This window comes from Pelodiscus sinensis, chromosome 7 (assembly GCF_052426305.1).
Source record: "Pelodiscus sinensis isolate ZL-2025 chromosome 7, ASM5242630v1, whole genome shotgun sequence".
Classification (NCBI taxonomy): domain Eukaryota; kingdom Metazoa; phylum Chordata; order Testudines; family Trionychidae; genus Pelodiscus; species Pelodiscus sinensis.
The window spans coordinates 58,866,884-58,878,891 of NC_143058.1; the positions used below are offsets into that span (position 1 = coordinate 58,866,884).

The 12,008-nt window shown below is 49.0% G+C and overlaps 1 protein-coding gene across 2 annotated transcripts in view; it reads right to left on the reverse strand.

The window, feature by feature from the left end:
- Positions 1 to 861: 861 nt before the first annotated feature.
- FLACC1 (flagellum associated containing coiled-coil domains 1) overlaps positions 862 to 12,008 on the reverse strand; it is a 35,203-nt gene continuing 24,056 nt past the window's right edge. For both annotated transcript variants that reach the window (XM_014578856.4, XM_025189910.3), the window contains exons 11-16: positions 11,585 to 11,684; positions 10,545 to 10,636; positions 9,340 to 9,402; positions 8,351 to 8,440; positions 5,348 to 5,457; positions 862 to 1,542 (exon numbers count right to left, since the gene is read on the reverse strand). In XM_014578856.4, coding sequence (XP_014434342.2) covers positions 1,452 to 1,542; positions 5,348 to 5,457; positions 8,351 to 8,440; positions 9,340 to 9,402; positions 10,545 to 10,636; positions 11,585 to 11,684 — 546 coding nt within the window. In that variant the 3' untranslated portion in view covers positions 862 to 1,451. The remainder of the gene's footprint in view (positions 1,543 to 5,347; positions 5,458 to 8,350; positions 8,441 to 9,339; positions 9,403 to 10,544; positions 10,637 to 11,584; positions 11,685 to 12,008) is intronic.

A 12,008-nucleotide genomic window follows, 5' to 3' on the forward strand; every position in this document is an offset into this window, starting at 1 on the left:
ATCTTTATTTTATGCCGTTTGCAACCACAATTAGCTGTGCATTCCATAGACCCCCCTCTCCTCCCCCGCCAAATGTAGGAAGGACTCTGGCTAGGAGTCTGACTGATGAAGAGCATCGCTATTAACAGTAGCAAAGATTAGCCAGAGAGATAAAAACATTAGCCTCTGAGCACCCACACCTCAATCCAGCTTACTCTGGTAAGAGAGCGTAAGCAGAGCTAGGGCTAAGCTGAGCATCAGAATACAGCACACTTACTTAGAGCCAGCATCTATCTCCATCTGGAAACGAGGCAAGAACAGTGATTTGCTGCAGACTTGTGGCCTGAAGCAATACGGGATCCAGCAGGGGGTCTCAAACTCATGGCCCATAGGCCATCTGTGGCCTGAGCAACTCCACAATCCAGCCTGCACATGGCTACTGGCACGTGAGTCCTTTTGTTCCCGAGCGGTATAGGGAGAGAAGCGATCTCAGTACCCTTTCCTCAAATCCAGCCCCTGCTCCGCCTCTTCCAGCCCCTTCTCTGTCACACCTTCCCTCGAGATGAGATCTCATGGAGTACCAGGGGGCCCGGTGTGGGGTTGCAGCAGGGGGCAGGCTGCTCTGCATACTCTATGGTGGCAGGAGCTGCAGGGAAGTGGAGTCATGCAACAGCCTCTGCTCTGCTGCCACCTCCCAGGCCAGCCCGATCGCTGTGTTTCACTGCATGGTGGCAAGCAGAGTGCTCCGGCCTCAGCGTGGGCTGGCTTCGGAGAGTGGAGCAGGCAGCTGCATAGCTCCACTTCTCTGCAGTCCCCACCCCACCCCCAAAAAGGCGGGGTGTGTGTGTGTGCAGTCCCCACCCCACCCCCAATGAGGCAGGGTGTGTGTGTGTGTGTGTGACCCCTGCTGCCAGCCTCAGCCCACCCAGGGCCCCATGGGCTAACCTGAGTACGGGGGACCATCCCAGCCATCGGATGGTCGAGGCTGCTGCTGCACCCCCAAAGTGTGGGGCCTGGGACAACTCTGCACGCACCACCCCCAGGCCACAGGGATGTGCTGGGAATGGTGCAGAGCTAGCAGCCAGAGGCTGCTGTAGCCTCGTTGTGCTATTGGTATGGTACCAGGGACCCCGCGGGAAAGGGACATAATTGCCTAGGGGCAGCTAGAGGGAATGTTCAGACACACACACACCCCCTTCAGAGCCCTAATAGTGGGGGTGCCTGCTGGCCCACTAGGAGAATTTGAGGACTGGCTCCTAAGGTAAATTGCATTTTAGACCCCTGATATAGAGAATAAGGAAATGACAGGACAAAAACATGACACCTTGAATATGATCAATTATGTGGTTTTGAAATTCTTCTGAGGAAGAGTGAGGAACTGCAGTTTTGGCATTGCCTGCAGAAACAGCGACTAAATGTGAGCATAGTGCTACTTCGGATTTAGCATCAGCAGAGAGTTTCTCTTAATAAGGTCACATTCCCGTTAGAGCTGTCTTGACATTTGACTCTTTTTTCTGGACTCTTTCATTATATGCTTCTTCATTCTTTGTGATCAGTTTGCGTCTGGAGGGATAAAAAGAGAAGTGTTACAAAAGGGACAGGCGAGATCTTCTCACATCTGCCTCTGTTACGTAACCTTTTTTCCTTTAAAGTGAATTTTGTAATGTGTTACACCATTGTGAGTTCAGCTCTAGTGGCTACATTTTCAAGCTTACTTCACATGTAGTCTCTGGGAACACACACAGAGCAAGGGTAGTGACGGGCGAACCGTGCGTATAGGTTGACTTGGCTGTCGCCAGGGCGCCGCGTTAAACTGGGCGCCCAATGATGACATCACACCACTGAGGGCTGTGGAGGCAGGGGCGCTGATTGCACATTTCACCTGGGGCACAGGGGCGCCGATCACGCAGTCCGCCTGGGGCACCAGCTGCTTGCAGCCCGCCTCGGGCTGCCCCTGGGTAGTGACCAAACATACATTTACAAGTACCAGATCTCATTTGTCATACAAGTGTTATTAAATTTACAGTTAAAGTTACAAATAACCAACCGTACAGACATATGCACAAGTTACAAATATACTCACATCCGTAACAACAGCGTCAAGGTCTGATTGATAGCTCTTTCATGGATTGATCATCAGTAGAAGGCTGGTTCCTGTAGGTGTTTCCCAGAGAGCCGTATTTCCCTGCTCTGGGTACCCTCTTTTATAATGTGATTCTGTGTGTACCTCATTAGCATTTAAGTACATTGTAGGGATGTCAACACGCAGACATCTACATGATTAACCAATAAGCCTTGGCTTATCAGTTAATCCTGTTGACTACACACATTCCCTCTGTGTCCGATGCAGCAGCATAGGGGCTGTGTCTACACTGGGCCACTTATTCCGGAAAAGCAGCTGCTTTTCCGGAATAACTTGCCAGCTGTCTACACTGGCCGCTTGCTTTTCCGGAAAAGCAATGACGATCTACTGTAAAATTGTCAGTGTTTTTCCGGAAAAATTATGCTGCTCCTGTTCGGGCAAAAGTCCTTTTCCGGAAAAACTGTTCTGGAAAAGGGCCAGTGTAGACAGCACAGTAGTCTTTTCCGCAAAAAAGCCCCAATTGCGAAAATGACGATCGGGGCTTTTTTCCGGAAAAGCGCGTCTACATTGGCCACAGACGCTTTTCCGGAAAAAGTGCTTTTCCGGAAAAGCATCCTGCCACTGTAGACGCGCTTTTCCCGGAAATACTTATAACGGAAAACTGTTCCGTTTTAAGCATTTCCAGAAAAGGGTGCCAGTGTAGACGTAGCCGGGGTGGCAGGCAGGAGCCAGTCTGGGCAGGGTTTTTAAAACAGCTCCCCTCGTGGACCAGCTCCTGCCTGCCACCCCACACTGCTGTCTCTGATTGAGAGTTAGCAGCGTGGAGCAGGGAGCTCCCTGGGAGTGGAGTCCACCTTCGGGGACTATTGAATAGTCACATAACCACTAAAATCTGATGCAGTTACACACTATCTAACATCCCTGATACATTGTGCACCCTACAGCTAGGGCATGGGTTAGTAAGAGTAATTTTTGCTAACAAAATTCCCAAGAGTCATATTTTTCTGTTAACTTTTTGCAATACCTATTGGTACATCTTTTCCTGTAATCTTAGGCATTGGGTTATTCTTTGGTCACTTAGTTATATCAGCAATTCTTAATTCTATGGCTTCGAATGGCTAAGCTAATGCCTTACAGGCCTTAGCTCGTAGGCCTTGCATTTCAGCCCTACTTACTTAGGTACTTAATACATGATTACTGTATTCCTTCTGCATATTGATCACTCCTATACTTGTGTAATTCTACCACTTAACTCTCTTTAGTTTACAGTGGTTATATAGGACCGTGTTAATCCTATCAGTAAATAAACTCATTGACAATGTTTACTACACAGGCGACAGAATTTAGAAGACTGCTAAATAAGCAAGTGCAATTCCATTGCCTTCAGAACTCTCACAGTTGTGATCAGTTACTGAGCAGATCTCATCCAGATCTCTGGCCCGACAGGACGCATGCTTAGATCCCACACAACTTCAATGTGAGGGTTTCCTTTCCCAGGTACAAGAGGAAGCTCTATTTCCATTGTAATTTACGCCCCGGTCTTTAGTAAACAATACATTAACATGCTTAAATCTTGGCCCAGCACCACACATTCATCTTGGTTCCTGAGGAACCTGAAGGCCATTTTCCGCAGTGAGAAAGATCACTGATGAGTTAAAATGAGGCCATCAAACTGGCCAGTGGAAGGCCAACAATTCACAGCATCCTCTGTCTCCCTTTAACTATTCCAGTAAACTGTGACAATTCAAGAAAGAAATGGAGATTAAATGACCAATGGGAAACAACTCCTCTCCCTCCAAAAGACACACATTTTTTACCACGTTAGCACTGTTTTATGTATTAAAACTAGAAAAATGTGTTTTAAACACTCTAACCTTGTCATCTCCATTTGGTTTTTTTCCTCTTTAAACTTCACTTACCTTAATGAAGCTAGACTGGTTAGTTACACTTTCTGTACCTTCTCTGCTGAAGGTGACCATTATTTTAAGGGCTGGGATGCTTGTGATAGGGTTTGCAGAAGTGTTTCATGTGAAAAACGTGCACGTTTAAAAATGTGTCTGGCATTGTTGCTGCCAGCCTCTGCCTCTATGATGTGCATACTGCTCGGAGGGGAGGATTTTTCCACTAACTTTGTGTCAGAACGGGTTTGTCGTGAAGAACAAGTATAATTAACATTCTCTGTTGAGATGTGTCGAAGCTGTTCTTTTGCTCAAGCACTTTGCCAGGGACAGACAATCCTTGTGGAAACAGAGCACGCTCTGCTCCATAGTCTTGTGTCTTTAACGTTTTGTTGTTCTAATTTAACCAAATACACGAGTGAGTCAATAAAAACTGGGACATTACAGGTGTCCTGAATTAAGTTCCTGTGATACTGTGGTGGTATCTAAAAAATATTTGAGCTAGTGTTAGTAAAACTGGAACTCAGTCACCTTTAGGCTGCAGGGGTACAGATGCAATGGTGCACAAAGGCAGGACATGGTTGCTCACTCTCCTCACAGAATGCACTGTCTGTCCATATTGCTCAGCTATGGAGCTCATCTGCCCAGAGGGTACCAGAGGCCCATGAGCAGGGGCGATACAGCCAGACCTAGTCACCAAAATGAAGACGACCAAAGCCAAACGGCATGCAGCTGTGCTGACTGCAAAGCCCATGTTCAGGAAGCTGACAGGCTGTGGGGAAATGCATGTTGGTGATTCCCTGTGAAGAGCCCAGCTCCGCTGAAACTGCTTGGCAGGCAGCATTTGCATGAGAATGGATGTACCAGCCGTGACTGCGACATAAGAACTGAGAAAGCCTCATAGTGTAAGTCAGAATGATTAAAAAGAGTGAACTGTCAAATGCGCAGGTACTTGGGTGCTGCTAGTTGAAGCCATCTGGTCTGAAATCAGAGGTGAAAGCAAGCGGGTGCTCCAGCAAGAGCTGGCTAAGCTACAGCAAAAGCCAGCAGGCAGCTATTCAAAGAGCTGCAGGGACCTGAGCTGCAATAGGACAGGACCTGTAAAAATGTTAACACCCTGGCTGCAATACTTAAACCTGGAGGTAGAAACTGTCCCTACTGTGGGGCAGGGTTGCTCTCTACTCTCTCTGCAGTTTCCTCTTGCCAGACAGCTAGAGGCGTAAAGTCTGAATTTGGTAACGCCGCCAAGGTGAAGGAGCCTGTGGCATTGGGCACACAACAGATCCACGTTTGAAGAGTAACACTGTTTTATGAACTCATGCTAAATGTGTTACCTGAGTTTCTTGATTCTGGCCTGTGCATAATTTTTCTGAGATTTTGTTCCTACCTCAGAACGACGTTTTCGTCTGTCAAGGAGGAGATGTTGAGTTGGTGTTTTAATTCAACAGCCGAGATTTTCTCTTGAATGCTTTTCTCCATCGCCAGCAGGTTGCTTTTCTGGGGATAGGAAGCACCAGGGAGGTAGTTATTCCCTGGCTGCACCTAGACAGGATCTGACATTTTACACGATGGCAGGACGCAAGACAGGGATGACTGAAACCACAGAAATCAGTCTGGACCAGTCTAAGCAGCCACAGATGTGTGCCCCTCACCTCCTCCAGACCAAGTGTTCTGCACTAGGAGCAGCCAAGCTGACATGCCAGCACAGTCGATGACACTTGCTTTTAATTTCCCATTTGCTTCCACAGTAGGGATGTAAATTAGACACTTCGAAATTGCAAATAAAGCTGGTATTTAAATTTCCCATGCTTCATTAGCATAATGGCAGCCGTGGGGGGGGAGGTTTCGAAAAGAGGCCTCATTTTTTCAGGAGTACAGGATCTTTCAAAAAAGGGTATTATTTTTGAACAATCCCCATCTAAACAGCCATTTTTCTTTCGAAAAGCCCCTTTTTGAAAAAGAAAAATGTGGCTGCCATTATGCAAATGAAGCACAAGAAATTTGAATCCTGGCTTCATTTGCCATTTCAGAGTGTCTAATTTTCACCCCTTTTTGGAGAAAAGGGATATAGTTTAGACACAGCCCTAGAAACTTTGTGACAACTGTGGACTTGATAGAATTCCGTTCCTCTTGCACCAAAAGCATTGGCCTCTATCGTGTGGGCTAAAGGGGTAAGTCGTCCGCCAGCCTACAGCAGAGTCATTTGTTGCAATTTCACACAGATTCTGTTCTGTGCACTGAGCGCACAATCCACCACCACTAAAAGTCTGAGTCCAGCAGCAATGTCAAAGAAATTCACGGTTACAGTACTCCAGAAAATTGCTTTAGAAGTGCAAACTCAGCCCACCTTTTCAGACATGGCCATTAATTCTGGATGTCTCAATTTGTGAGAGCAGAGCATGAGATTCTAGAAGTTCCTCCCAACTCATCCCCCTCCCCACTTGTCAGCACAGGGGAAATCTTGCCTGCATGGCCTCAGGGAATTCCCAACTAACGTCAGAAAGGATTCCCTCAGAACAGAGAAACCGCAAGGCCTTATGTTCTCCTGCAACATCCTGACGACACTAACTCCCAAACAGGTTCTCCTCCTCTAACATTTCCCGCTGGATTCCCTATTCCCTAGGCTCATAATTCTCAACTCTCCCCAGCGATCCTATCAAAAGTAAGTCACAAAACCATCCTGTGCCTAATAATATCCCCCTTAACTCCTTCCCCCTGCCACTTGCATCCCCTTCTCCAGACCCCCAACACCACTCTCCTCAGGGCCTATTAAGAACAAAGGAAATTAGCTGACAGTGGGGATTGGATGGGAACCGTTGAAGTATACAAGTGCTTGCCCAAAGCGATGGCTTATGACACACCTCAATAACTTCCCCCCATTCACTGTAAGGTGTGGAACTTTGCACCAAAGGTTAACTGCAATTCTAACCCCAACAGTAGCACTTCATTTATGAGCGCACAGCCCATCTGCTGGAGTATGCTGTTTGTGCAAAGGCTAAACAGCCTTACATTTGCACCTGCTCAGATAAACCAATATTGAGCGACCCCCATGATCCAGGTTCAAGAAAGTGCTTCTAGCTCTGCCCTGAGAAGTGATTAGAGATGTGGGAATCGGGGCCTTTGTTTACAGTAATTCCCAGACCAAAGGCAAAATATGGCCGGTAACATTGTCAAAAGAAAGGAGCCTACATCTCCTTTTCAAAAGTGACAGGTACTAAGGAGCCCCAGTCTCATAAGCTCAGCAGTGCGGAGGCTCCTTAGTACCGAAGTTGGTTTGGAAAACAGACCCCATTTTTTTCTTTAACTGCTAGCCCTGCAAACACACCTTTAGTCCAAAGAGATTTGTTTCATGCTACCTCCAGGCCTTTGTGACACCTAAGCAAAGTGATGGCCGTCGGTTTATGCTCTCAGTGACCTCTCGCTAACCCTACTGCAGTCAAGTGGATTGCACAGCTGGCCTGGCGTTAAACCCAGCACTCTCCTCATAGCCACTTGGGTTCTGCTGTATTAACAGGCTGAAAAAGCAGCAACCCTGATTACCAAACGCAGGAGGTTTGACTAAGCAGCAGGGAGCAGATTTGCTAAGGAAAAAAGCATCATCTTTACATGGCTTCGCTTCAAAGCGAAACTTCAGTCTGAGGGCCGCATTTAAATGCATAAAAGCCAAGGAGTTTGGGGTGAGCCTGAAAGCCTGTTTCGTCACCCCACCCTTTCTACGCCAATATTTCAGATGTTTGCCAAGCTCATCTGATCTTTAGCTATTGTCTATGCTACAGCTGTGAGCCATGTGGTTCTATCGTCCCTTGGATTGTCCTGGCATTCAGGTCAGAGCTATATGAGGCTTTCAGTGGGCTCTCTAAGTATAGAATCATCCTGTTCTACAGGAGAGCAAGATGCTCTAGTTACAGTGCTGCCCAGCAGACCACAGATTCAGAAAATCCATAGCATTGCCCACTCTAGCACGTGGCCCTCCTAAGCCTCAGCCATCTGCTACTGACAGCTTTTAATTCTTCCAGAAGCCAACAGTCCCATCCCAGGGTGGACTGACTGCATTCCAAGGACAAACAGAGAACACAGCCAGCCCTCCATTCCCATCTAGCCACAACAGTGCAGGCATATGCCCAGCTCCCCTGCACCTCTAACAGGATGGCTCGGGATACTGGCATCGTTCAGCAGATGGGACTGTGCAGGTGAGCATGAGATGAGCTGCCAATGCTCAGCCACCACGGCACAGCCCGCCTTAGAAGAAAGATCTTTCGTGCTACTTGTCAACGGTGTTTGGAAGCCCGAGAACAGCAGCCAAGCTTCCCGCGTGCCATACAGAAGGGACCCCGCTGCCCAGGACAGCCCAGAGGAATGAGCCTAAGCCCGGTTTTAGCACCACACACACCTCTTTCTTGAGTTCCACCTGGGCGTTCTGCATGGTCGCGGTGAGAGCCGTGAGAATTTGGTCCTTCTCCTTCACCTCGACAGTCAGAGACTTGGAGAAAACAGACACATTCACATGGATAAAACAGGCTCCTCTTTCTAGTCCAACGTGCTGTGCATCTCCCCCACCCCCAGCCTCACCAGCCCTCTCCAATACCCATGTCAATGTCTACAGGGGGCCAGGCTTGGCCTGAGCAGAAGCCCCGACGTACCATCGCCTTGATCGTCATGATGCTCTTACAGCCAGAGTGGGGAACCTATGATCCACGGGCTTACCTTGATCCAGCCCTCAGCAAGACTCAGGGCCGGAGCATGAGCGTCGGCTCACCCAGCTGCCGGGAGAAGTCCTGACCCTCGGCGCACAACATCCCCTTTCCCCCTCCCCTGTGGGGCTGGAGTGCGAGGGGAGCCCTGGTGCCCTGAGGTGTGTGAGTGGGGCCAGGTCAATGAGACTATTTTGCATTTGTTTGGGGGATTTTTTTGTCTTGTTCTCAGTCAGTGGTTTTTGTGGTTGTTTTTTTGTTTTTTGCTTCTCACGTGTGTGTGGCTCCTGACTAATTTTTCTGTGGGTCAGTGGCCCCCCGGCCGAGAAAAGGTAACCGCCCCCTGGCTTACTGGCTGGATTTGTAAAGTCCAATCAGCTACCCAGGCTGGCCTTGCGTTTCATTGGGCGAGACGAGAGTGATGCCTAAACTCGCCAGCACATGGACTTGATTTACGAAAACATGAGGGCCAAGAACTCAGATTAAAGCTTCGTTTCCTGAGCAGCTCCTGCTCCTGTTGCCAAACAAGGCACAGAAGGGGAGCGGCTCCATTTGCACAGCACCCTCCCAACTCTTGAATGCCTCAGGTAAGGGCCATTGAGCTGCCTAGCAGACCGTGAACTGCTCACACCCCGCCCCTACCCAGACACTCCAGTTGCACTGCACTATCCCCTCCCCCTATACTTGCCTCCTTGATGCTTTGCAGCTCTTGAATTTTCTTCTCATCTGCCTGGTGCTGTTTAATATAATCCTAAAAAGGGGACACAGCACATGCACCGTTCAAGTCATGTCGTGGGCTTGCCAGCGAACAGCCGACTCCAACACACCCACCCAATCTGAACGCACGACCAGCCAGACAAGGGCGAGGCAGAACTACAAGTGCATGGAGAGTCGTAAGGTGTCTGACACGTCCCACACCCCTGGGGAATTATCCTGCTATTATGGTCCAAATCCAGTCTGCTCCCATCTCACCCTGTTGCTCAGGGCCCTCAGCCCCTTGCCATGCCAGCAGTCTCCAGCGTGGGACAGTACGGCCTCATGCACGCTCAGGAAGGGATCACATGCAGTCGCCCCAGCTGATACATCATAGGTGCTGCAAGCAAGGATGCGGGGGAGGGGGGGAGGAGGTGCAGCATCCCCTGGTTTAAAGTGGTTTCCATTACAGACCAGGTTTACAGTTCAGTTCAATGGCTCTCAGCCCCCCGGATCACGTTGAGGGGAGCTGCCAGCCTATAACTGCACCCTCTGGGGATGACCAGCTCTTCAAGGGCCTGCAGCTGCAAAGGCCTTCTCCCTTGTCTATGCTGGTACATCACTTCTAGCCCCTTGGACTGTGGGTGCAGAAAACATGATTGCTGAAAACACAGTGGGTGCTGTGCACTTTGGAAGGTAGTAATTATCTCCATTTTATAGATGGGCAAACTGAGGCAGAGAGGGTCTGTGTGAGAATGTCCCAAATTTTTCTTCTCCAGCATCTAACTTACTACTCTATTAAGTAGGGAGGGGGACACCTTTACCACAACAAATTCGAGGCTAGTCCATCTTGTATGCAATTGTCACCACTATAGCAGCATATGCCAGGGCAGCAATTACCCTGGTACTGCTTCTGAGACAAGCCCAAATGAACCAAACCACTGGGCTTCTCAGTTTTGATGGGAAGCCCTAAGAAATTGGGGGCGAAGAGATTCTGGTGATTTCCTGCATGCTACCCCTGGCAGGCAACAATGCCTTGCTACATGCAGCATTTGGGTCTGAAAGCCTTTGAGCAATAGGAGCCTTATAAATGAACGCAGGGATTTATAAGAACCCTGCTCCTATTGTAGGGGCAATAGAAGTTCATGGGAACTGCTGCACCTCAGTTTATGGCTTTACACTCCCCCCAGAAGAAGCTACCTCTATATCTTTATTCATCATGGTGTCACCACTCCGAAGCGACTTCCTCAGCTGCTCTTTCTCCAGCTCAAATTTCTTCATCAATTCCTGCTCTGTGGAGAGTGCGAGAAAGAGGTCAGAAGGGCTTTTCCTGACCATCATCATTGACCCGTTCCAACTGCATTCAGTATTTCTACAGCCCTAACACACTGCTACCTGCCAACAATGCATGACAGCACTGAGCATGCCCCAAAGAACGTTCTCACACTCTCCATCCATGCCTGGATGCTGAGTGTGGGTACATACATCCACCCGCACACTGGGTCATGTCTCCAGTCATCCCCTGCCTCCCCTCTCGCTATTGCTCTTCTTTGCGCGGTCACTTGGAAGCTGCCTTTGGTGTTACAAAGCACGGCCATGGCCCAATGTCTTTACCCAGGGGCACGCTCCCTATGGAATAGGCTAGCGGGGCACAGCTAAGCACATTGCTGACGGGACAATCTGGAGGAAGTGGCTCTTCCAAGCTAAGCCCTTGTTTATCAAAAGGTTCTTTTGTTGCCCAGAAAGCATAATGTTTGGTCTTAGCCCCAAAGTGATTTTTTGTAACTAGTGGTGGGTTCAGTGGCCTCAGATATACAAAATCTTCAGGAAACCCATTGCTATCACAGATCAATAACTAGAGCAGTAGGTATTCCTGGGGTCTTCTCCAGCCACTGCATCCTGGAGAACAACCAGTTACTCTATTGTAGCCAAAGCTAAAGGAGTCGGTAAAACTGACTGTCATAAGCTAGGGAAAGTATTCACACCCCAGCAGCCAAGACAGGTTTCAAACAATGAAACGACTCAGACAAGTGTGATGCCTAAAACTCATTCCAACTCACTGATTTTAATACACTACATTCCCCGCTGAGGCGTCCCTCTGGACAGAGTCCACGGCCACCGCTCAGGAGATCTTCATCTGGCGGGAGTGGGCACAGACCCCTTTTTGAGCTACCCCACGTGAGCAGCTGTGGCTCTGTCCAGCCTCCCAGGCCAACGCACGTGTCCCCTGGTCCACTCACTTTGCTGTAATAGTGCCTTCTCCCGCTCGGTCCTCTCGCTCTTCTTCCAGTCCACCTGCCTTCTCAGCCACTTCTCCTCCATCTCATCAGAAACACTGTCCTACCCACACAGACAAGGCACGTTTTCAGTCCATCTTCCAAAACTCAGAGGGCTCCTACATTGAGCCCAGTGAGGCTATAAAAAGCTAGTTAGCAATTAGCTAGCCATTTCCACCTACAGGTCCTGAGGCGCTTCCCCAGGGACCTCTCAGCAAGAAGCAGAAGGAAGAAGGGAGGAGCGACCCTTGTGTGGCCTCTGGACATCACTATTCTTCCATAGGGGTGAGAGAGGCACCTATGTAGTGGGAGATCTGCCGGGGGGCATCCATTGTGCCTGCTCCCACTAGCACTCGCTGAAGTTATGCACTGTGTGTGTGTCCCCTGA